The following is a 26,876-nucleotide window of genomic DNA, read 5'->3' as shown; positions in this document are numbered from 1 at the left end:
ATATTCTTTCATTCTCTTTAAATGATCTCCCCGCAACCCCCAAGGCAAGCTCTCAGTCTTACCCAGGCAAGAGTGCAGTGGTGTCTTCATAGCTCACTGCAACCTCCAACTCCTGGGCTCAGGTGATCCTCCTGCCTTCGGCCTCCTGAGTAGCTGGGACTACACATGTGCACCACCATGACTGGCTAAATCTGTAAAAAATTTTTTGTAGGTGGGGTGTTGCTTTGTTGTCCAGGCTAGTCTCAAACTGCTGGCCTCAAGGGATCCTTCTGCCTAGGCCTCCCAAAATGCTAGGATTACTAGCATGGGCCACTGTGCTGGGCTCTTTTTTTTTTTTCCCCCCCTATATATATATATATATTTTAGCTGTCCAGATCATTTCTTTCTCTCTCTCTCTCTCTCTCTCTTTTTTTTTTTTTTTTTAGTAGAGATGGGATCTTGCTCTTGCTCAGGCTGATTTCGAACTCTTGACCTTGAGCCATCCTCCCACCTCGGCTTCCCAGAGTGCTAGGATTACAGGCGTGAGCCACTTCTCCGGCTTGGCCTCTTTAAATGACTTTGACCTAGTAGTTTAATAAATATTTGCATGGATACAGTTTTGCTTCACTGTGTTCTAGTGTTTTTTCCACAAGATTGAGACATCCATAATTAATTAATTCTAAAATGAAACCAAAAGAAAATTTAAGATAATTCTAAGGCAAATTTTTATGAAAATGTGACAGTGCTGAAAGAGAGGAAAAATAAAACCCAGTAGTTTTTCTTGGGTCTGCTTCATTTTTTTTTTTAAAGATTTTGGCCATGTGTTCTATGTTATTTTGTGTGACTACAGAAGGTCAAAGTTAAAAATGAATGTTCTGTAGTCTTGTCAAGTTTTTTTTCCTTTTTAATTTGATTAATTAGAAGATTAATAGAAGTTGTTGACATTGAAGTTTTGGCCTTTTCTGCAGTGGGCTTTGGCAGTTTTTTTCCTTATGAAAATACCATTGTACATTAATATAATCTATTGCATATATGATCTTAATTGAATTTCACAGTACCCCTCAAGGACGTACCTAAATTTTGAAGGTTCTAGAATAGATACAGAGATTAAAGGGCTTTTCCAAGTGTAACGGGATAGACAGTGACAGAATCAGGTTCTTTTATTCCTCTTCTTACTGTACTTTTCACAATTAAGTAGTACCCATCAGTATCTGCAGTTAGTACTTTTACTTGTTTTTGAAATGTCTAGTACATGTTAACCACTCAGTACTTACCAAGTCAGATCCAAACAAGAGAGAGGGACCCCAAAGAGGGTGTAAGATAAGCACCTCCATCTGATCTGGGAAGGCCTGCCTTTGGTTGGCGTATGTGAAAGATACTCTAATTTCAGTATAAAGTACAAAGTACATAATTTTAATTTGAGAGGCAGCATATTCCAGTATTTAAGAGTATGGACCCTAGAATCAAATACTTGGGTTCAAATCTTAGATCTGTCGTTTACTCATTCTGTAATCTTGGGCAAATTACCTGTCATCTCTGTGCTTCCAGTTTTTCCATCTGTAAAATGGGGGTAACAATAGTATGCCACCTCTGAGGTAAATGAGAATTGTGTAGTGAACTCATATGTGTAAAAGCACTTAATATTATAACAGTATCTGGCATATTGTGTTTAGTAAATGTTATAATTAGCTATTATTAATATATTGCCTACTTAATCTTTCAGAAAGACTTTTGAATAAGGCTTTCTCTTTGTGTCTTTTCATGATTTTGAAAATTTATATGTTAAACTTTCATGGCTTGTTTTTAAAAATTCATTTTTTAGGACAACAGAAAGCAACAAGTAATATACAAAATAAAAGAAACACCAAAAATTCAAACAAAAATGGAAAAGCAAAAATTATATCTCTTATTACTAGAATTTTTTGAGGCATTAATGCATTTTCTTATTTATGAGAGATAATGCTTGATTCAAGAATGGACTACTTGATATTTTCTGTCAGTTTTACAATATTAAATTAGTATTATAAAAAACACTCCTCAAATTTAGGATTGATGTACTTAAGGGATGCTTCCAGACAGTGATGCCTCATATATATTGGATGAAGGTCTACTCTTTTTGTATTTTTATTATAATGCATAAGACTTGGCATTGATTTTGTTCTCATTGCCTGCTTTTCACATCTGTAAAAGGGTACCGGTACCTGTGTATTATGTAATGATACCATGAGAGGAAATGAACTAGCTTTTAAAACATTTGGAGTGATGATACTGATTCGGTTAACTCCAATTTTGTCAGGGATTGGCAAACTGGCCTGTGGGCCAGATTAGGCCTATCACTAGTTCTTGTATCGTCTGTAACCTAAGAATGGTTTTTACCTTTTTAAAGGATTGAAAAAAGTCAAAAGTAGAATAGTATTTTGTGAAACACAAAAATTATATGAAATTGACATTTGTGTCCATAAATAAAGTTTTATTATAACAGCCACACTCATTTGTTTGCATACTGTCTATGGCCCTTTTGTGCTTTATTGGCAGGGTTGAGTAGTTTTGACAAAGACCATCTGGTCTGCAAAGCTTAAAATATTTAATGTCTGGCCCTTTACAGAAAAAGTTTGCTGACCTCTGGCAGTCTCAAAAGAATGGTTTCAATTCAACTTTACGTTACAGATGTGTTTCTAAAAGGGGGGGTAATTAAAATGCTATGTGATGAATCGTCATTTCAGCTTCGTTTTGCTTACATTTTCAGTGTGCATTCCCATGAAATTCACATAAGAAATTCTGGTGAGATTTTTTTTGTAACACTGATGTAAAGAAGAGTTATTCTTTGGTCACATGTGCTGTGTGATGTTTGTGCTGTGTAATGTTTAGTTCTTCACACAGGTTTTCTAAAAAACTTAATTAAACTGAAAATCTTTTTCTATGAGCTTCATCATGTTAAAAAAAAAAACCTGACGTGTGGTATGTACATTAGAAAATATTTCATTTTAATTTCATTCAAATTTCTAAATGATTCTTGTGTTTTTGAATGTTCAGGTACTTACGATGGGTGTGTTTTTGCTTTGTGCTCTGGATTTAGTCACATGTTAAATAAGTGTGTATTAAATAGATGGTCAAGGAAAAGATATATAACTACATATGTAAGTTCTGTATATACCAGAACTCATAATTCTGTTTATTGATGTCCTGCTTACCAAGTGCTGTGTGTGTATAAGATGATGATTAGAGTCCGGATGCTGGGGCTGTTGCCTGTAGTTCCAGCTACTTAGGAGGCTGAGACAGGAGGATCGCTTGAGCCCAGGAGTTGAGGTTGCAATGAGCTATTATGACACCACTGCACTCTAGCCCAGGTGACAGAGGGAGACCCTGTCTCAAAAAAAAAAAAAATGTGTTGGTAGAATGATGTTGCCTAATATATATTTAAATCATAAGAAAATGAGTGCACATTTCTCATTTTTGACCCTAATAGGCCAGATTTGGAGGAAAAGATTGGATTTAATAAATCTGTATATTGATGTGCTTGTAATGGGAACTGATAATCCTAAAATGAAACTATTATTTGGATTGTTACAGTATTTAAGCAAAAGCTTATGTGGGTGGGAAAGTTTGGACATTGTTTGAGATAAGCTGGGAAGAATAACTGAAGGCAAGATTTTTCTACCTTGTTTTCTATAACTCTTAAGATACCACAAAAAAAACCTCATTTTCTTCACTGTTCATAAGAAAACTTAAATGACAAGGAATAAAAAACTTCTAAGTATTACTTTTGAAAATAATTTATAATTGACTTTTTGAAAACTGTATTGTGTTTGCATTGTGGTTTATATATTTTAAAATTACATTGCTACATGAATATTTAGTATAGAAAAAATTGTATCCAGCTATATGAGTCTCAACCATTTGTGCTAATATAGTAAGACTTTTATTTATTTGACTTTGTACATTTTGGTATTTGCCAGTAGTTCTGCATTTGTAATTAATTGTGGGTGTCTTATTGGTGTACTGTTGCAAAGAGGAAGAGTAGTTACATCGTTTGTTTCTCCAGAGGGCCTGGCCTGAGTGATTGGGTTGCTCAGTTAATCTTTGTCAAGTGGGTAAATAACCAGTCCTTGCACAGTAGATTGAGAATTGGCTATGTGGATGATGTGGGCTTTTTCAAAAGATAATCTTGGTTCAAATCATTACGGAAGTTTAAGGATAAGCGATTCTGTTGTTTTTGAACCTGTACAAAATCTGTTGTTTTTGAAAACAGACTGGTAGTTGTGTTAAATATGACATTTTTTAATTCAAATGTTAAATATGACATTTGTGATTCAATTATGTATAGAATCACAACGGATTCCATAATCTGTTGCTTTTGAAAACTGACTTCTGTAGTTATGTTAAATATTTTTGGTTAACTGTGTATGTCTGAGAAGAGTGACTGTAACAACATACTAGATAATTTTACATTATTTAGTAGTGTATTGTTAAATATTATGGTATTTCTGCAGGCATACTTCATATTCCTTGAGGAACTATTGTTAAAATGTAATTGCTTAGGTGAATTTGATTATACATATTTTAATTTTCAGATACTTCTTGGAAATGTTAGGTAAAAATAAATTGGCGAAGAAGATTGTGCTAACTTTGTGTGATAAAATCAAATTTTGCGGAACACTCTCAGATAACAATATGTGATCACATCTATTTTGATAAGATTGTCAGATTATTTCATCATTTGTTTATAGGCGTATTCTACATTCTAAAGGGGAGCTAAGTGAAGACAGACATAAACAATATGAGGAATTTGCTATGTCTTATCAGAAGCTTCTGGCAAATTCTCAATCTTTAGCAGACCTTTTGGATGAAAATATGCCAGATCTTCCTCAAGACAAACCAACACCAGAAGGTAAGATATCCTTAAAACAAACATTGTTTGTTTTATAAGCACTGTTGTTTACCTTTAGGCTTGTCAGATGTGTAGTATTGAGACTTTAAGTTTTAAAACAGCTTCAGAAATTTTTAAATGAAAAAATGGTATTAAGACTTAATGATAACCTTGAAAAGCAACTTAAAATGGTGGAAAAGGCTTGGTCCTTAGAGAATAATAATTGACTCATTTGATGATGAGTTCCTTTAGGTTCTTATGTAATAAGTATCCTCAGATTATATCCAGCAGGGACCTGTCTAAAACCATGCTTGAGTTACAGAAAGATTCACTTTGTCAGATACATAATGAGACCATGGATTGGATTTTTGGGATTCTAATATTTCTGTATTTATCCTAACTTTTAATCTTTTGTTTTGAAGGATATACATGTATATATTTTATAAGGAGTCCTAGAGATAGATTTAATGATATATACACACACACACACACATATATATATATATATTTTTTTTTTTGAGACAGAGTCTTGCTCTGTTGCCCAGGCTAGAGTGAGTGCTGTGGCGTCAGCCTAGCTCACAGCAACCTCAGACTCCTGGGCTTAAACAATCCTACTGCCTCAGCATCCCGAGTAGCTGGGACTACAGGCATGTGCCACCATCCCCGGCTAATTTTATATATATATATATATATATTTTTAGTTGGCCAGATCATTTCTTTCTATTTTTAGTAGAGACGGGGTCTCGCTCTTGCTCAGGCTGGTCTCGAACTCCTGACCTGGAGCGATCCACCCGCCTCGACCTCCCAGAGTGCTAGGATTACAGGCATGAGCCACCGAGTCGGGCCAATTTCTTTCTATTTGTTTTGTAGAGACGGGGTCTCGCTCTTGCTCAGGCTGGTTTCGAATTCCTGAGCTCAAATGATCTGCCCACCTAGGCCTCCCAGAGTGCTAGGATTGCAGGTGTGAGCCACCACGCCTGGCCAGATTTAATGATATATTAAAGTGTTACTTAGAACTGAAGCTTACCTTGTGTTCTTATGAGATGAATTGTTTTGTGAGCTGAGGTTTTTTCCGTATTACTTCTCAAAGGTATTAGAAGCTTCTTTTTTGATTGTCTTTCAGTTGATAGGACTCTTAATATATTACTCTTAGCACATCACACCAACTACTTCATAAAATAATTAAGTTTTTAGGTAGATGAGTGTTAACAAATCATTAACTGTAAAAATGTGTGGCAGTCCTATGTACTTAAAAATGTTATGGGTGAAGTATTTGTAAAATATCATTTTTATAATAAGAAAAATTTTGCAGTTTATAGCCCCAATAAGAAATATTGTTTGTACACGGGTAATGCATTTGTTTTGTTATAATTATAGATAATGTAAATAATTTGTACTAATTTTTATGTTTCAAAAATTAATGAATCTTGTTTTTGCTGTTCTTATTTTCTTAAATGACGTTTAATGAATTATCTTAACTTTTCTTAGGGTTAATTTTAATTTACATGATCATTTTCTGATTGATTTATTGATTGAGACAAAGTCTCATTCTGTCATCTGGGATAAAGTGTGGTGGCATGATCATAGCTCACAGTAGCCCTGAACTCCTGGGCTCAATTGGTCCTCCTGCCTCAGCTTCCTAAAGTGCTGGGATTACAGGTGTGAGCCACTGCGTCTGGCCTCATTTTCCTATTTAATCTATAGTTGTATGTAGAGTGTGTGTGTATGTATGTATGTGTGTGTGTAAATATATAGTTTTCCACCCTGTACTAGGAGATCTGTATATTTCCTCATCTTCCCTTTTCCAGTTATTTATCAATTGACTAACATTTATGGTGTAAAAAAAACAAAATTTTAAGACCCTTTAAATTTATTATATCAAGGGGGAAATTAAGCCCTAGAGACTGAGTCACATAGAACGTTTGCAACTTCTGCCCCTTAGATTATAGGTGAACTGTCTTCCTCATTGTTCTAGTTCTGTAAATTAGTAAAACCAGACCTACCTCCTTTCCAATCACTGATCTTTGTTATGGATTAACTGCTTCCTTTATTGTCCTGTACCTAACATCGACCACATGGCACAAAAGACATCGTGACTGTTACATCTTGAATGTGGAATTTTAAATATACCTTTCCTAAAAGAAAAAGACAACCTTGACTAATCAGATCATTGTAACTATGCATTAATCATTATATGGAAAGAGGCTGAGATTCTAACTTTGTCTATATAAACCATCCCAAACTTCTGTACTTCGGAACACTGACTTTCATTCTTTGCAATCATGTTTCCTGGGCTGTCATCCTCGTACTTTATGCTTGAATAAACTCTCCTTAAAATAAATCCTAACCCTTTTGATTATTTTAGGTTTACAGTCTAAACCTAAGGTGGTGCATGGCAATCTACCATGCACCAAGGATTATACCAAAAGGAGAAATGCTTCTTAATTGAGGGTTTATGGTTTATTTGTGAAGATGTAAGTGATATAGAAGTGTGATATAAATGGTATAGAAGGTTGTGAGTAATCAAAAAAAAAAACTTCTTGGAGGAAGTGGGACTTTAAACTAGATGCCTTAGGAATGGTCAGGCTTATATATTTGTTTTTTTGATTTTAAGTTTCGTGAAGATAGACCTATTAATGATATATCAGATGGCTACTTAATGTCATACTAATTGCTTAAATTTAAGAGAAAAGCATATTTATTCTGTGCTGTACTCTGGTCTGTTCTGGTATAGAGTTTTACTTAAAACACAATTTGTGGCTAGGTGCAGTGGCTCATGTCTGTAATCCTAACACTCTGGGAGGCTGAAGCAGGAGGATTGCTTAAGGTCAGGAGTTCGAGACAAGCCTGGGCAAGAGCCAGACCCTTTCTCTATAAAAAGTAGAAAACTTAGCTGGGCGTGGTGATCCCAGCTATAGTCCCAGCTACTCAGGAGGCTGAGGCAGGAGGATCACTTGAGCCCAGGAGTTGGAGGTTGCAGTGAGGTATGATGACACCACTGCACTGTAGCCAGGGCAACAGAATGAGACTCTGTCTCAAAATAAAAGAAACCTGCAGTTTGTGATTTGATGTTAGAAGTGATCACATACATAGTCCCAAGTGCTTGTTGATTGAAGAAGCACCTGGGAGTTGAAATACTCAAGATTCAATAGCTATAAAATGTAAAATATCTTCATAATGTCATTTTATCATGCTATATCTAAAATGGTGTTAATTACCTGTTAATTGTTTTATTGTAGAGCATGGGCCTGGAATTGACATATTTACCCCTGGTAAACCTGGAGAATATGATTTGGAAGGTGGTATATGGGAAGATGAAGATGCTCGGAATTTTTATGAGAACCTTATTGATTTGAAGGCTTTTGTCCCAGCCATCTTGTTTAAAGACAATGAAAAAAGTTGTCAGAATAAAGAGTCCAACAAAGAGGATTCTAAAGGTAAATTCTAGAGAAAAAACATTTCCATTAAATGCTGTAAAACGTCAAAATAGCATTTTTAATGAAAAAAGTTTTAGTTACTTGTTTTGTAATGTGAACATTGGGTCATTAGATTAAATGAATGACAGAATAATGTGGAATGGAGCATGAAAGGGGATAATTGACATACTTTTAACAGTGCTTCTGTGTTTAAGTTAATGTGAATTAATTTGAAGGTGATTATTTATAATATCTTACAATTAATTCATGTGAGGTCTCAGTAAGACATGAATTTATTTCCCCATTTGGATTATTAGAGAAAGTGTTAGCTTTATGGTGGTGTTTACCTGTAACGTCCTTTCCAGGCTAGATATAGCCAGCTCTTTGTGAGGAAGAGTTACTTTAGAGAAGTCAAAAGGTTTGAGGTCATTAAATTAAAGCATTTTCAGTCTTTGAAGTCTTCTTGCCTCGTGGCCTTCCTACATTGTTCTGTGTTCTGCTTGGAACCCTCTCCCCACCATATCCAGTTTGACCCCTTCGTGCATATTAGTTTGATTTCCTCACATAAATTATACATTACTTGAGAGCAAGGGTATCATTTTAAGCTTTTTTCTAAACGTTCAGCAGTTTAGCATAGCTCTGAATGTGCAGTACCTAATTAGAAAATGGTTATTCTGATAGCCAGGCATCAGGGAACATGGGGGAGTGAGAATATGCTCCAGTGGGCAGGGTTTTGTCTGCTATAGTCACTGTCGTATCCCTGGTTCTCAGAACAGTACCTAGCATGTTGCAGGAATTCAGTAAATATTAGTTGAATGGATGAGCAAATTGTAGTGAGCAAATTGCCTCACTTAGAGGCAGCAAAACCAATCCATACTAATTAGAGCTTTTATTCTCCCCAATACGGTATGGCATCAATGCAGAAACTAGGAGATTAAAGAATATAAGATGAAGCTGAGAAATACCATAGTTTGAATTTAAGCATAAATTCTTTTTTTTTTTTTAGAGACAGAGTGTCACTTTGTTGCCCTGGCTAGAGTGAGTGCCGTGGCGTCAGCCTAGCTCACAGCAACCTCAAACTCCTGGGCTTAAGCGATCCTACTGCCTCAGCCTCCCGAGTAGCTGGGACTACAGGCATGCGCCACCATGCCCGGCTAATTTTTTCTGTATATATTTTAGTTGGCCAGATAATTTCTTTCTATTTTTAGTAGAGATGGGGTCTCGCTCTTGCTCAGGCTGGTCTCGAACTCCTGACCTTGAGCCATCCACCCGCCTCGGCCTCCCAGAGTGCTAGGATTACAGGCGTGAGCCACCGCGCCCGGCCTTAAGCATAAATTCTTGAACTCAGGTTTTGTTGTTGTGCTTTTTACTTAAGAGAATTTTCAAACATATAAGTGAGGATAGTAAAGTGCACTCACACTATCACCCAGTTTCAACAATTATTAACATTTTGCCAATCTTGTTGAACAAAGGTTTAGTTTCTCTTTCTTTTTTTTTTATCCTTCCTATTTAGCCTTTTACCAATTCCTGGCTGTTTTCCTTTGTTATGTCCCACTTTTTGGTTTTCTCTAACCCCTAACATGCAAACTGTAAGGTTGTTTCCCTAAGGTCTTTCTACATCTACTGCTTCCTGTCTGATTTGTCTTATATATTGCTGCTAAGTTAATTTTCCTATCAAATCACATTTAAATGTAAGCTCCTGCTCATGACCCAGCATAAAGAAGAAAGTCTGAATTCCTCATCTTGGAGTTTGAGGTGCTTCTTAATCTGAGTCCACTTTATCTACAACCTTATTTCCCCTCATTTTATGCCATATAAGTCTTCATCCATCCATCCATCCCTTCAGTGAACGAATGGCATACAGAATCAAAGAAGTTGAGATCTTTGTTCTCATAATGTAATTTTATAAAATCTGAATATATTAATTTTGACTAATATTTGTTTGCCAGGTATACATTGCAGGTTCCAAAACAAATGTGGATTTCATGAATCCTTATCTACATTTTTGCAGCAGGATTTCAATATGACTTTTAATTCAGACATACTTGTTCTTTGTTTTCTAAACAGAGGCAAAAGAACCTAAGGATAATAAGGAGGTATCAAGTCCTGATGATTTGGAACTTGAGTTGGAGAATCTAGAAATTAATGACGACACTTTGGAGCTAGAGGGTGGAGATGAAGCTGAAGATCTTACGAAGAAACTTCTTGATGAGCAAGGTAAAGGGCTGTTTCACCATTTTCCATTCTTGGTTAGTTTTTTTTTTTTAACATTTATTTATTTATTTTTGCATCTGCTGGCATTTTTTTTTTTTTACTTTTCTCTTTTTTTCATATTTGATTAGTTTTTATGTTTACTCTTGCCCAAGAATATGGTTCTTTTCTATTTAATTCTCTATTTTCAATTCCTTGGTTTTTTTTGTTGTTGTTGTTGTTTTCAGGCTATCACTTTATTAGAATTTGATTCAGAACAGGGCACTACATACCCTGTATTATGTGGCTGCAAGCTTTAGTGATCATCTGAATTCTAAAATCTTAATTCTGAATATCTTAAAAGATATTTCTTACACTTTTCTGACACCTTGCTAGCATTGTCCTCATTATTTTAATGCTATGATATAATCTTTGCAAACTTAACATAAATGTATTTGAAAGTTATTCTAAACAGGTTGAAGGGTAAAAGTACAACTAGCTTATCAGTTGTCTGTGTTAATTTCATTTGTCTTTGTAATTGAGTCTTGTTTGGTATTTTTTTTTTTTTTTTTTTTTTTTTGTTGAGACAGAGTCTCACTTTGTTGCCCAGGCTAGAGTGAGTGCCGTGGCGTCAGCTTAGCTCACAGCAACCTCAGACTCCTCGGCTTAAGCGATCCTACTGCCTCAGCCTCCCGAGTAGCTGGGACTACAGACATGCGCCACTATGCCCGGCTAATTTTTTTTTTTTCTATATAGATTTTTAGTTGTCCATATAATGTCTTTCTATTTTTAGTAGAGACGGGGTCTCGCTCAGGCTGGTCTCGAACTCCTGACCTTGAGCAATCCACCCGCCTCGGCCTCCCAGAGTGCTAGGATTACAGGCGTGAGCCACCGCGCCCGGCCTTGTTTGGTATTTAGTAATAAAAATATTACGTTTATTCTCTAAATACTTTCTATCGAGTTTCTTTGTTAGGATTCTTTATTACAAGGATATCTCCTGTCATTATTGTTTTTTTCTCTTTTGGCTTTGTTGTTTCTTGTTGCAGATTCTCTTTGTCTATGTAATGAAGGGAGGGTGAGCAGGGTTAGAGGCTGTCGCAAGCTTAAATCATACCAGCTAGTGACATCAGAAGAAAAGAGTTTCTCTCCCAGTGTCTGTATGTAAATATCAAATAAAGACTTTGGCTGGTCATGTGTCATGCTTAGCCACGTGGCCAAGAGGAATGGTGGTGTGCTGTGCTTTGATTGGCAGCAGCCACCCCATCAAAATCACATGCAACAGGGGAGGCTTGGTTCTCCAAAGGCGAGAATTGGGGGTGCTATTAATTGAAGAACATGGGGGAAGGGATGCCAGGTAGATAGAAATAACAGATTTACTATATATGCTTTTTCTTTTTTTCTGTATCTTCTAGGAAATATATACATGCTTTTTCTGATCAAGTTTTTGTATCCAAAGCAAAAAGCTGGACTTTTTTGTAGTTGATATCTTTTTTTTTAATTTTTTTTTTTATTTTATTATACATGCATACTCTGAACCAGTATGTAGTTGATATCTGAAAGACTGTAGTGACTTCAGAGATACCTGAACTTTCTAGAGTAATATCCTAAAAAATGCTTAATGCTTTCATGAGTACAAAAGTAGCACTAAATGATCCATTTTTTAAAAGCTTATAATTGGAAGTTTTTATTCTATTCTCTGTATGTTTTTTTAACCTATTTAAAACTAATTTTATATTAGAACAAGAGGATGAAGAAGCCAGCACTGGATCTCATCTCAAGCTCATAGTGGATGCTTTCCTCCAGCAGTTGCCCAACTGTGTCAACCGAGATCTGATAGACAAGGTATTGTTATCTCTGTGTAATTTTACTCAAGCACATAGACCTTGTAGGAGTCCTTTAATTAGGAATGTATGTGGTTTTCAGACTATTTGAGCCATTTTTTCAAATGGAGTCTCATAAGCAAATCTAATCTTTACATACAAATAAAATTGGACCCAATTTAGAGATGCTCTGTTTGGGGATGGGATTGGCTCCGGAATCCTGTTGGCTTGATATCTTCCTGTTCACTTATGGATTCCACAGTTTTTTAGATGAGAGGTTCTTAAAGTATGGTCTGTGTATTCCTGGTGGCCTTTGAGGCATTTTCAGGGGGTCTATAAGGTCAAAACTCTTTTCGTAATAATGCTATGATCCCCCCCACTTCACTGTTTTGACATTTGTACAAGCGATGGTTGGTAAAGCTGCTGGCATTTTAGCATGAGTCAAAGCAGTGGTACCAAACCATACTAGTACCATTGTATTCTTCACTGCCACACATTTGCAATTAAAAAAATGCCACCTTTACTTAATTTCCTCGGTGGGGCCAGAAGCCGAGGCTCATGCCTGTAGTCCTAGCACTCTGGGAGGCTGAGGCAGGAGGATCACTTGAGCTCAGAACTTTGAGACCAGCCTGAGCAAGAGTGAGAGCCTGTCTCTACTAAAAATGGAAAAATAAGCCATGTGGGGTGGTGTGTGCCTGTAGTCCCAGCTACTCGGGAGGCTGAGGCAAGAGATTTGCTTGAGCCCAGGAGTCTGAGGTTGCAGTGAGCTATGATGACACCACTGTACTCTAGCTAGGGTGACAGAGCAAGACTCTGCCTCAAAAAAAAAAAAAAAAAGAAAAAATTTTCTTGGTGTATCCACCAAAATGAGTGATTTGTATGATTTTTATTACATTTCAACCTTTGAGAACATGTTCTTTCAATCTGACGAAATAGGAAGGACAGGTAAAGCACTTTAGCTGTCTCAGGGTTGTCTCAAGGAAAAGCACTTGTGTGGCTGAGTTGCAAGCTGAACTAATCTTTTTTTTTCATAGAATAGCATTTTTACTTGGAAGAATTGATGGACAAACCATGGATATTCAAACTTGGATATTTAGCAGACATTTTTCTAAAATTAAAAAAGTGAGTCCATCACTTCAAGGAAAACAACTAAAAATGTTTATTGCTAATGATCAAATTTGAGTTTTCAACAAAAATTAGAATTTTGGAAGACTTACGTTCACCATCATAAGCTTGACAGCTTTTCAATTTTCTGAATAGACTTTATTGTTGAGACTTTTCTGGTGAGAGTGGTGTGATATTAAATAATGTAAAAAAAATATTATGTGTACATTTGGAAAATTTGCATGGCTCAGTGAACCATTATTCTAAGTGACCAATATACAGTGTTAAAAATCATACATGGTTGTTAAAAGATCCAAAGTGCAAGGTAGACCAATGGATTTTAATTTAACAGAGCATAAAATGTTTACTGATACAGTTTCAGATTCCACATTACTACTTACCCTTAAGAAACTACCACTTGTCAAGTTTTGGTGTAGTATCAAAGAAAAATATTTACAATTACTGAAAAGGTTTTTAAAATATCCCTCCCTTTTCCAACTACATATATACATGAAGCCACATTTTCTTCATGTACTTCATCCAAAATAACTTCACAGTAGATTCAATGGATAAATAGACAAGAGAATCCAACTGTCTTTTAAAAGAATGCTGTTCATCTTTCACTAATTTTTTTTACTTTGAAAACTGTATTTTTCATAAAACATTAACATGTAATAGATTTATTGCCATTTTAAAGTGAATTGTTTTTAAATTTCTCTATTTCAATTTTTAATATACTAAATGCTAATAAGCATAACCCACATAAACAGTTTTTCAGGTCATTAATAATTTTTAAGAGTGTAAAGGGCTCTTGAGACCAAAAGCATGAAAAGTATTGCTTTAGATAATTTTTTCCTCAAAAGTGTAATAAAATCTTTTATCTTTTTTTCCTGGATAATGGTTTAAGGGTCCCTTAAAGGGAACTGAAGAAGTTAGGTTATTTTTCACTTTTAGCTTTTAGCTCTTCCTCAGATAATTTAGATGTACTTCAGTAATTATTCATGTAATCAGATAGACTTGAATCTCATTACAAATTGGCTTACTTCTGGAGTAATTGGGTCAATGTGCACTTTCAAAAACTTAGCAGTTACAGCATTTATTTCTGCTTCCATAAGAGGCAGTCTCTTTTTTCTTTTATAGATGTAGCAGAAACCACTCTTAAACAATTGCTTATTTTTCTAAGTTTTGGATAAGACTCTGTCCCCTGCTAAGTTGTCCTATGTTCGTTGGCTATAAACAGGGTGACAGAGAGATCCCTTGACACTCCTGCTCACTGGACCGCCATTTTGAGTCTGGATCCTAGCATAAGAGGGACCCTGTCACGTTTTGTACACTAGTAACATCATTGTTATGAGTCTCAGATTATACCATTAGGATGTATCCTGTAGGGCCCAGCTTGAAATTAAGAGCTATTGAAAGTAATGACCCCATATTAAATTCTGAATTGCTCTTTGAGAGCCAAATGAAAAACTGGGAGCCATACCTTTCTTTTGGACCCCAGTGGCTTTCTTGTGAAAGGAATATCTTCCATATGTATTAGCAAAGATCCAAATGGCTTAAGAGGAAAAAGTTTTGGGAAATAGGTAGAAAATCTAAGAATTCTGTGAATTCAGTAATTATGTAGCTACAAATAACCTTAAGTCAAATTTTTAACAAAACTTATAAAACCAACAGTGTTCTTAGAAATGCTCTTGTTCTAGGCTCTCATTTTATGGCTAAGATTAAGAGACTTTTCCAAGGTTATATAGACAGAATCATAACATAATCTGAATATCTGATTTTATCTATGTATACATTGTGCTGTGTGTATATGTAAATTCATCAATAGTTGGGGTGTTGTTTTTTTTTTTTTTTTTTTTTTTTTAATTTTTAGAGACAAGATCTTGCTCTGTCTCCTAGGCTGGAGTGCAGTGGTTTGATCATAGCTCACTGCAGCCTTGAATTCCTGGGTTCAAGCCATTCTGCGTGCCTCACCCTCCCAGGTAGCTTGGATTACTGGTGAGGGCCAACATGCCTGGCTAATATTGTTTTTTTTTGTAGAGATGGGTTTCTTGTTGTCCAGGCTGATCTGGAACTCCTGGCCTAAAGTTATTCTCCTGCCTCAACCTCCCAAAGTGCTGGGATCATTTGCCTGCCCATCTGTAGTTTTTAACATGTGGTTAGATGGCCTCTTTTTTTTTTTGGGCCCAGAAGGCTTAGACTCGATTAACCTTGGATATGAGCTCCCCCCCGCCTTTTTTTTTTTCTTTTTGAGTCATCACACTTAATTTATACTAAACAGATAAAAGAATATGCTTGTTTAACCAACTTTATTGTGTCACTGCCATCGAGATTCCTTTTTTTATTTTTATTTTTTTTTGAGACAGTCTCGCTCTGTTGCCCGGGCCAGAGTGCTGTGGCATCAAGCTCACAGCAACCTCAAACTCCTGGGCTTAAGCAATCCTCCTTCCTCAGCCTCCCAAGTAGCTGGGACTATAGGCATGTGCCACCATACCCGGCTAATTTTTTTTTCTCTCTCTCTCTCTCTTTCTCTATATATATATGTGTGTTTTTTTTAGCTGTCCAGATCATTTCTTTCTATTTTTAGTAGAAACAGGGTCTTGCTCTTACTCAGGCTGTTCTCGAACTCCTGACATCAAGCTATCCTCCTGCCTTGGCCTCCCATAGTGCTAGGATTATAGGTGTACAGGCGTGAGCCACCATGCCTGGCTGATTTACTTGTCTTTAATGAGGCCAAAGGCATTGATTATACTTTCCATATAGTTATTTGCCAAACATCTAAGTAGATCTTTAAGCTACCCACTTAAAGTTCTGTTCCCAGCACTAGGTTGCATTTAAAAAGTTTGAAGCACAGATTTTTAGATATGTAAGCTTTTAGTGATCTTTTTAGTTTGGGAGATGCTTAACAATACTAGTGTCTTAAAACCATTTTGAAGTATTGTTTAAGAACAAGTGAAAATACTGTAGTAGGTAGGATTTCTGCTTTCAGTAGCTAAATCAAAGTTTTTAAAGAAAAAGTTTGCTTTTTCCCAATAGGCAGCAATGGATTTTTGCATGAACATGAACACAAAGGCAAACAGGAAGAAGTTGGTCCGAGCACTCTTCATAGTTCCTCGACAAAGGTAGGTATTAAAGAGAGAAATTTGTTAATGTTTTTACTCTGTAGTGATGGTTGTAAGCTTAAAATTCTTATTTATTTCTTTAAAAATATCACTTGTCTTGATTTTAGTCACTAACAGACATCATTGTTATTAGCATATTTTCTAGAACTTGTTTCTTGTTGGTTTTTGTTGATTGTTAGCTCTAATGGAAATTTTTTTTTCTGATACCTATTATTTTAAGAGAAAATATTTAAGAATAACTTAAGAGTAATAATAATTTCTAGAAGCAGTTGGTTTTTGCCCCTGAAAAGAAAAAAATAATAAATGGTATATAAGTATTTTGGAGAGTTTTTACTTTGTGTAAAGATCATACTAATTTAGAGTGTCTAATTCTTGCAGTTGTGTTTATAAGAAAAATTTCGAGTTATTTAGGTAATTATGATAGTTTACAGATGAAGTAGCCCACCTAGAGATTCATTGGGTAGAACTGGAAGTCCCATTGGTGATTATGTTGCTAGTAATTCAAGATACAAATTCAGTTACATTATGCTTTTAGAGAATTCTGATGCTTTATATTACACCACATTAAAAAGCCCCACTTCACCTGAGTATTTCAGGACTACTCATAGAATGTTGACCTTAGGATCCCAAAGGAGATCCATTTCTGTTTATTCAATAGTGAATAATGGGCCGGGTGCAGTGGCTCATGCCTATAATCTTAGCACTCTGGGAGGCAGAAAAGTAAAAATAAATAAACAAGCAAATAATTAAAAATAAAAGTTTGGTTAACAAAAGAAACCAAGCAGTGATGTTTAAGTAGTTTACTTATAAATGGGCATCTTCTCTTTCTGTATACCCATTCCTCTGCCATCTTCAAAAAAAAAAAAGGTCCTCAACAGTTGCATACTATTATTTGGTCTTCTGTCAGTTGTATCCTTTGTAATTGAATTTATCTCCTTAGCTCAGGAGACAGAAAACTGCATGCAAATTAGTAATAGTTGGAATCTGCTGGAAACAGGCTTGAAAGTAGTAGGAAGTGACAGTTTATGGTTCAAGAAGAGAGAAAAAAATATTAAAAAAAGATACAAGTTACTTAAAATGCATAGTGAATGAGCCATGAGAAATAGACCCTACAGTCTTACATACTTGCATTGTATGAATATAATTATTTAAGTTTGTTATAATCAGGCTGATCAGGAAATATTATATTCTAGAATTTATTCATTCATTATTTATTAAGGTCTTCTATATACTGTGATCAGTGCTGGAGGGTACAGTACAGTGGTGACAAAGATTGACTTCTTGTATTCATGTAGTTTATGCTTTGGAGAGGAAGACAGATGAATAATTCTAAGCTCAGTTACCAAGAAGCACAGCATGCTTTGAAGCATAGGGCAAGTGGAACTGATTGATTTACTCTAGGGAGTCAGAGAAGGCTGCCTGGAACAAGGATCATTTAATCCGAGTCCTGAGGAAGGAATTGACTAGACAGGGATGGGTGAGGACCGGGATAGAGAGAGTATTTCTGACAGAGGCAGCAGTGCAGAGAGACAGAGACAGGAAAGGTCATGGCAGCAGACTGTTGAAAAAACCTCTTTCTTGGACTGCCCGACATTGTCCTCTAGACTGTAAGCTGCAGGAAGGAGGCCATATTTTCTTCTTTATCCCCAGCGCTTAGCACAAAGCCCAACATGTAGATGGTGATAAAATTATTTAACATGGTATATAATGCCCTTTCTTAGCCCATTTTCAATTCTTCAGTCTTAATTCTAGCTACTCTTCCTCTTAGGGAATCCTGATCTATAATGATTTCTACCCTTTGCTCTCTCCACTCCCATGCCTTTACCTCTGCTTTCTGCTTTATCTGAGATGTTTTTCCGCTGGAAATCTCGGACTCCCCCTTTAAGTCTTGACACAAGCGAGGTCTTCTTGGAGCAACCTTACTTTCCTTGTGTAGATACAGGTGCCCTTTTACAGTGCTCTCAACATGTCTTCATCTGAAGAATTAGGCACATTATATTCCTGTTGTTGGTTTGCTGCCTGTATCCCTGCCAGACTGTCTCTGAACTATCAGCCCTTTAGGAGAGAGGACCAGATCTTTTCATTTTGTACATCTCCAACACCAAGCATAGTGTTTGGTACACGGTACATGGTTAAAAATATCTGGTGAATTAATGTTGGTCATAGGCAATTTTAAATAATAAATAATACGTTCCCGTGGCTCAAAACCCAGAAGTGTAAAATACTGTATGGTGAAAGTATCCTTCCAATTATTGTCTCCCTATCTACCCAATTCGTACTCCTTTCAATAGAAAACTGTCTTGATTCTTACATGTTCTACTCGGTTTCTTTTGTGTATACAGGAAAATATAATTATAGATTCTTATTTCCTGTTTTTTTATACAATGGGCAACTTATTATATGTATCTTTTCATTTCAACACATAAAGATTTCCCTTGTTCTTTCTTTTAAAGCCACAGTGTTTCTTTTTATGGATGTCCTATATTTAACCATTTCAAACTTTCCAGTCTTTTGCCATTACAAATGGTACCCTATTTGTACTTCCCCTTAAACTCTCTCCTCTTGATTACATTAGCTAGCGTTTATCTGTTTTGTTTTTTTCCTACCAAAAACCCAGCTTTTGGATTTTTTTTTTCTCTTTAAGAAACATGGGGTTTTGCTCTGTCAACCTAGGCTGGAGTTCAGTCGCATGATCATAGGTCACTGTCACCATAGCAAACTCCTGGGCTCAAGTGATCCTCCTGCCTCAGCTTCCCAAGAAGCTGGGATACAGATGCGTGCCGCTGCCGATGGCTAGTTAATTTTTTATTTTTTGTAGAGGCATGGGCTGCCATGCCTTGCTGAGAATTTAGTTGTTTACCTATCCTATATAGTTTGGTTTAGGAATCATTGAACTTGATAACTCTTAAGGTTCTTTACAGTTCTTGTCTTAAAAACAAACAAACAAACAAACAAAAAAAAAACAGCTTTGCTGAGATATAACTCACATACCATGCAATTCACCCATTGAAAGTATACAGTTCAACTGGGTCCAGAGGCCCGCACTTGAGAGGATAGCTTGAGGCCAGGAGTTGGAGACCACCCATGGCAACATAGTGAGACCCCCATCTCTAAAAAAATAAAATAGCTAGATGTGGTGGTGCACACCTATAGTCTCAGCTACTTGGCAGGCTGAAGGGAGAGGATCACTTGGGCCTAGGAGTTCAGTGCTGCAATTAGCTGTGATTGCACCACTGTGCTCCAGCCTGGGTGACAAAGCGAGACCCTATCTCTAAAAGAATAAGTAAAACGAAGTATGCAATTCAGTGTTCTAAATATATTCAACCATCACCACAATCTAATTTTAGAAAATTTTTGTACCCTTAAAACAAACCCCATATCCATGACCAGTTAATTCCATTCCCTCGCTGCCCGCCTCTTCCCAAGGAGCAAACCACTCATCCAGTTTTTCTCTCTGGATTTACCTATTCTGGACAACATGGTGGTCCTTTGTGGCTGCCTTCTTTTACTTAGCATAATGTTTCAAGATTTATTCGTATCATAGCATTTACCACTACTTCATTTCTTTTCATGGCTGAATAATATTCCATTGTATAGATCACCACATTTTGTTTACCCATTCATCAGTTGATGAACATTCGGGATGTTTCCACTTTTTTTTTTTTTTTTTTAAGAAAGGGAGCCCCGGGGTCTGTTCCATCCAAACACTGTTGAAGCAAGAGACAGAGCCACGGGACTGCCCAATGCGCTGCTTGTTCCCACTTTTTGCCTGTTATGAATAATGCTCCTGTGACTGTGTATAAGTCTGTGTAGACATCTACTTTCAGTTCTCTTAGTAAAAAAACTAGGAGTGGAATTGCCGAGTTATATGGTAACTCTTTAACATTTTGAGTAACTGCCAAACTGTTTTCCACAATGGCTGCACCATTTTATATCCCACCAGCAACTTGTGAGGGGTCAAGTTTCTTCACATCCTGGCCCACACTTGTTATTGTCCATGTTTTGATTATAGCCATCCTAGTGGGCATGAAAGCAGAACTTCATTGTGGTTTTGATTTGCACAGTTGACCGTCTGGATCTGGGGATTCCACATGCATGAATTCAGCCAATTGTGGATTGAAAATTTTTGGGGAAAAACCAAACAAAAACAATAGAAACAATAATGCAGCAATAAAAAATAATACAAATAAAAAAGCAGTACAGTATAACTATTTACATAACATTTACATTGTATTAGGTATCATAAATAATCTAGAGATGATTTAAAGTATACGGGAGGGTATGCATAGGTTATATGCAAATACTATGTCATTTTAATCAGGGACTTGAGCATCCTTAGATTTGGGTATTTGTGGGGGGTGTTAGAACCAGTAATCCCTCATGGATATTGAGGACAAATATTAGTTATTTCCCCAGGGACTAATGATGTTGAACATCTTTTGATGGGCTTCTTGGACATTTGTATATCTTCTTTGGAGAAATGTCTGTTCACATCCTTTGCTTTTTTTAAGCTGTTTTTGTCTTTTTATTGAGTTGTAAGAGTTCTTCATATTAATATATTTTGGGTACACATACATTATTAGGTATTCACTTGGCAAATATTTTCTGTCAGTCTTTGAATTGTCTTTTCACTTTCTTGGTGGTATGATTTGCAGCACAAAAGTTTTTTTTAATTTGTTGTAGTCTACAGTTTTTAAAGGTCTGATCTGTGAAGCAGTGTTTTAACTTTCAGTTGTGTTCTTCCTTCATTAAATAGTAATAAAAAAACTCAAAAGGCTGTCATATCTCTTAGCCTATTAATTTGAAGGAATCCACAGAAATGGAATGTGGAAATCCCCTTAGATATTTGCTTGCCATTTTATAGGTAATATATGACATAGCTATAAACACATATAATTGAAATTTCACGTAAAGTGTTTATATCTTAAGTATACATATGTGTCTATCATCCAGATCAAGATATAGAACATTCCCAGCACCCCCAGAAGGCTGCATACCTAAGCCAAAGTTCGAGTTTGAAGTCAGAGTCAGGGAAAGTGTCTAAGAATCTCTTCTTATTTTAAACGTAGACATACCTGGTATTGTTTTTAGTGACTTTGAAGCCATAAGGTTTCAAAAGCCACACTTTTAGCTAAGTGTTGGTAGGTGGGTGTCCAGCATCTCTTTAGATTAACCTAAGCAGAATGCTATTCAAAGGTGAAGTGTACGGCACTTGATTCTTTTTTTTTTTTTTTTTTTTTTTTTTTGAGACAGAGTCTCACTCTGTTGCCCAGGCTAGAGTGAGTGCCATGGCGTCAGCCTAGCTCACAGCAACCTCAAACTCCTGAGCTCAAGCGATCCTCCTGTCTCAGCCTCCCGAGTAGCTGGGACTACAGGCATGCGCCACCATGCCCGGCTAATTTTTTCTATATATATTTTTAGCTGTCCATATAATTTCTTTCTATTTTTAGTAGAGATGGGGTCTCGCTCTTGCTCAGGCTGGTCTCGAACTCCTGAGCTCAAACGATCCGCCCACCTCAGCCTCCCAGAGTGCTAGGATTACAGGCGTGAGCCACCACGCCTGGCCGGCACTTGATTCTTGAGGCACTTGATTCTCTAACAGCTTTTCCTGATCTAGCTTTTAGGAAAGTTTGCTGGAGTTTTGTGAGAAAATTTCTAATTGAACCTCCTCCCTCCCTAAATTTGGAGCCATGAAAGAACGTTTTTTTTTTTTTTTTTTTGAAATGTATTAGTACATTATACCACTTGATGGCACTGTTGTGCTGCGAACAGGCAACCTTGCGAAAAAAGTCAACAAGGCATTTGGTTGTGACTTGCAGAGTAACCTGAAATCTTTTATTTATTATATTTCATCTTTTTAGAATCATCTTCTCCTTTAGTGTTTCCTAGGAAGAAAATCCTTTGTATTCTTTAATTGAACTGTAACTGTGGTCTTTCTTTCTTTTTTTTCCCGGTATTTTTGAGCAGAGGGATAAAATTAATAGCTTTCAACAGTCAATTCTTTAGGTTTTAAAGAGAAAAAGAAAGGTAGACATTTCTTTTAGAAAGCAAATTGATGAGGAGATAAAATCCTGTAAGAATTTCTTTTTTTTCCCCTCAGTAACAAAAGTGTGCATATTCGTGTATGCTTCTGCTTTCTTGCTATTTATTATTACATATAGTTAGTGATTGAATGTTTACTAACTTAATGATCCTTAACTGCTGGAAGTATAAAATGTGTGATTCAGGAGATCTTGAAAATACAAACAAGGTTTTATTATTGTTTAAGAAAAAAAGCATTCTTTTTCAGTGGTTCACTATTAACTATTGGTAAAAGTAATTATCGCTCTCTTATAAGATCATAGAATTCAGTTTTCAAAGAAAGGATCTAAGTTTATTTTCCAGTTGCTTTTCAGAAAACTCAAATTAGATGAACTGTCTGTAGCTTTTTTTGAGCTACAAATTTGAGCATAGAAGTTTACTCTTTATATTGATTACAATATTTTATTTTTTATTTTAATAACTTTAACAGGATGGATGTGATATTAACTCCATTCCCTTTTGAGCTTGCATTCTTAGGAAGGTGGAAAAGACAAAGCACTCTTAAAAGCAGCACTAGCACTGAACAAGTGTATAATTTATTACTTTGTTTACAACATAAGGGATTTTATTTTGTGAAGTAATGAATGAGCAGTCACAGAACTTGAAGATTTAAAGAGGGCAGGGTGAAATTTAGTATCAACTATCCATTTTATAGGCTAGAGGCTTCTGAGAAAATGGAGTATCTAACTTTACTTCCACTTCGCCAGTTCCAAAGGAAACAAAAACTAGAATTACTAAGTACCTAGAAAGGCTTAAAAGAGTTAAGCTATTCTTAGGGAATCCTTAAACCATTTTTTTAAAATCCCTGTTAAAGCTGACAGTACTTTCCTATGTTGTTAGTTCACTGATCTGTGCCTGAACAGATAGCACAAACTGTTTTACTTTAAAATGGATGGCTACATCTGCTTTTCTGTGGGGCCTCAGAAAGGGTCTTGTCGGGGAGCATTGGCTCAGACCTTTAATCCCAGCACCCTGGGAGCCTGAGGCGGGAGAATCCCTTGAGCCTAGGAGTTGAAGGTTACAGTGAGCTATGATTGTGCCACTGTACTCCAGCCTGGGTGACAGAGCGAGACCCTGTCTGAGAAAATAAAAGATTTTGAAGTAGATTGGGCTAATTGGAAGAAGAAAAAAAAAATAAAGCAAAGGATTTAAGTGACAGGCCAACAAATAGAGGACATGACATAGTTTAAGAATTTTTTATGCTAAGTATTATGATCTCAAACATTGTTAAAAAATACATTTTAAAAGACAACCAAGATAAAACTTAGAAATTTAAGAACTGGTTCTTAGAAAAATCCAGATAGAAAATCGTCTAGAACATATAAAGAAAAAGCACATTAAAAAGTTTAAGAAATGAACAGATGATATGCTAGAGAGATGATTAAAAAACACTTAAATCTCAAACAGATAATTTTTTTGAAGAACAGATACATTTCCAAAATTGATTTAGGACAAAATAAAATACCCACATAGAGCAGTGATCATGGAAGAAAATGTAAAAACCTATCAGTTAATTTCATCTTAAATAGACTAAGAAGAGATAGCTTTATTGAGTTCTTTTGGTCTTTTATGGAACAAGTAACTTCCCTACTATATCACTTGTTCCAGAGTATTAAAAACTTACTATTTCATGTAGTAAAAAAAAAAAAAAAAATAGGTAAAATCTGACAAAAAGGAGTAAGAAAGTTAAAAGTATTGACCAATCTCACTTTCGAATGTCAATATAAAAAGTCTATGTAAAAGATTAGCAAATCATATTCAATACGTAATATATTAAAAATAAGAATCCAGCATAATCAAAGAGAATTGATTTTAGGAATGGAAGGGCAGTTTAACATAGGAAATCTATTAATATGTAACATCAATAGGAAAATAAGAATCTATTATATATGAATATCCCATTAGTTGCTTAGAAGTTATTTGATAATGAGCTTTTGTTGATAAAATGTAATATTCTTATAAAAGTAGAAAGATACTTCCTTAATTTGGAGAAAACTATCTTAGATTAAATGCTAACAGTATGCTTAAGAGTGAGATCCCAGAGACATTCATTTATTATATATATGTGTGTGTGTGTGTGTGTGTGTGTGTGTGTATGTATGTATTTAGAATACCTACTATGTTCTAGATACTGTTTTGAGTGCTGGTAAACTGTCTCCCAGGAAATTTAACATTCTAGTGGGCAGGAGGTATAACAAATAAGGTAAACATAACAAATCAGCAAATTATTTACTGTGTTAGAAGGTGGTAAATTACATTTTAAAAAGCAGGCTGGGCATACTGGCTCATGCCTGTAATTCTTGCATTTTGGTAGGCTGAGGTGGGAGGATCGCTTGAGGCCAGAAGCTGGAGACCAGCCTGAGCAACATAGTGAGACCCTGTCTCTATCAAAAATATAAAAATTTTCCAGGTGTGGTGGCTCTAGCCTGTAGTCCCAGCTACTTGGGAGACTGCAGCTTCAGGAGCCCAGGAGTTTGAGGTTGCAGTGAGTTGTTTCGACACCACTACACTCCAGCCTGGGTGACAGAGCAAGGCCCTCTCTCAAAAAAAAAAAAAACAAACCAAAAAAGTAGTGCAGGGGTAAGAGTATTGGTGGAGGCAGGGTGGGGTGAGTTTGCAGTTTCAGTGACATATTCAGAATGGGTCGGGAGGCAGTAAACACTATGGATGTTTAGGGGAAGCATATTCTAGCCCAAGGGAAGCACCAGCACAAGGCCCTGAGTGAGAGGATCACTGAGGAGCCAGTGTGCCTGGAGCAGGTGGAGGGGTGGGGGGGGAGGATCAGCCCATGAGGTCACAGAGATACTGTTTGCTGCCATAGAGTTGGAGCCTGGGCCTCCTGACTCCCAGCCCTTTGCTCTTTGTTAGCCTGTGACCTTCGCTCCTTATCTGTATCTTTCTGACCTGTAGTTGTGGCAACAGGGAGCAGTGAAACCTAGACATAGGTTAAAAGTCCAGTATTTGAATTTGGCAATTGATTATGAACTGGAAAAGAGTATTTGTTGCTAAAATGGGTATGGGAAACAAATGAAGAACCTAATATTGTAACTAATATTTATAAGTTTAGTATTCGTGTGAATCCATTTATTATATAAGAAGATTAAATGTTCATTTGCTCCAGGCTTCTTTTTTTTTTTTTTTTTTTTTTTGACAGAGTCTCACTCTGTTGCCCAGGGCTAGAGTGCCGTGGGGTCAGCCTAGCTCACAGGAACCTCAAACTCCTGGGCTCAAGTGATCCTCCTGCCTCAGCCTCCCAAGTAGCTGGGACTACAGGCATGCGCCACCATGCCCAACTAATTTTTTCTACATATATTTTTAGTTGTCCATATAATTTCTTTCTATTTTTAGTAGAGACAGAGTCTCGTTCTTGCTCAGGCTGGTCTCGAACTCCTGAGCTCAAACAATCCACCCGCCCCGCCCTCCCAGAGTGCTAGGATTACAGGCGTGAGCCACTGCGCCCGGCCAAGGCTTTTTTTTTTTTTTTTTTAATATAACACTGGCAACATCAGGAAAATTATTATGTATTTATGAAAGTACCTTATTTAGTAATACCTCATTTTTGCAATATTTTCACGGAGTGATGTGACCTACATTATATGTATTATCTGTGTGATAGAAGCTTAACCTTCAATTAATAAACACTATGGTTTTACACTATGATAAACACTATAAAACTTTTAAAATATTTTAAATGTTTGAAGTTTAACATTAAACGTTTTGATTTGAAACATTTTTTAATCTTTATGTGATGGATTGTGTTTTTCACTTTCTTTAAAGAAGGATATGATTCATTTTAAAAAACTAAGATACTACTACAAAGCTACCATATCATTTTTGACTTCTCTGAGCATCTGTTCTCTTATTTCTGAAATGGTGATTATAATGTCCGCCTCATAGGGTGGCTGTTAGGTTAAGAAGTTCGATGATATGTGTAGATGCCTACCTAGGACAGGGCCTAGCACGTTGGTAAGAACGAAATAAATGATAACTTTTTTCCAGAAATGGTCCACGTTTTTGAGGAGTACAAAGTTTTTGAGGCTTTGAGGCATGAATTTAATCAGTTTCTTTCCCTTAACCTTCCTTTCAAATTTATGTCCATTCTTCTTCCTTCACTATGTCCCCTCTTCTAAGGGTTAATCTGTACATGCTACAGCACTAGGAGCTTTCCAGATCTAATTCTAAGCCTTTCATGGTATGCAGTCTTTTCCCTAATGATCAAACCATTTTCATGTATTATTCTATTGTATAGTGATCTGTTCGGTGATAATTAAGACTTATATGATTCTTTCTTTCCTAA

At 36.2% G+C, this 26,876-nt stretch overlaps 1 protein-coding gene across 2 annotated transcripts in view; it reads left to right on the top strand.

The window, feature by feature from the left end:
- Window positions 1-26,876, top strand: part of UPF2 (UPF2 regulator of nonsense mediated mRNA decay) — a 95,955-nt gene that overhangs the window by 17,405 nt on the left and 51,674 nt on the right. For both annotated transcript variants that reach the window (XM_069458979.1, XM_069458978.1), the window contains exons 4-8: window positions 4,707-4,867; window positions 8,086-8,283; window positions 10,330-10,479; window positions 12,191-12,294; window positions 16,413-16,498. In XM_069458979.1, coding sequence (XP_069315080.1) covers window positions 4,707-4,867; window positions 8,086-8,283; window positions 10,330-10,479; window positions 12,191-12,294; window positions 16,413-16,498 — 699 coding nt within the window. The remainder of the gene's footprint in view (window positions 1-4,706; window positions 4,868-8,085; window positions 8,284-10,329; window positions 10,480-12,190; window positions 12,295-16,412; window positions 16,499-26,876) is intronic.

Source organism: Eulemur rufifrons, chromosome 25 (genome assembly GCF_041146395.1).
Source record: "Eulemur rufifrons isolate Redbay chromosome 25, OSU_ERuf_1, whole genome shotgun sequence".
NCBI lineage: Eukaryota > Metazoa > Chordata > Mammalia > Primates > Lemuridae > Eulemur > Eulemur rufifrons.
The sequence above is the reverse complement of the archived record's forward strand: the minus strand, read 5'-3'. Positions and strand labels throughout refer to the sequence as shown.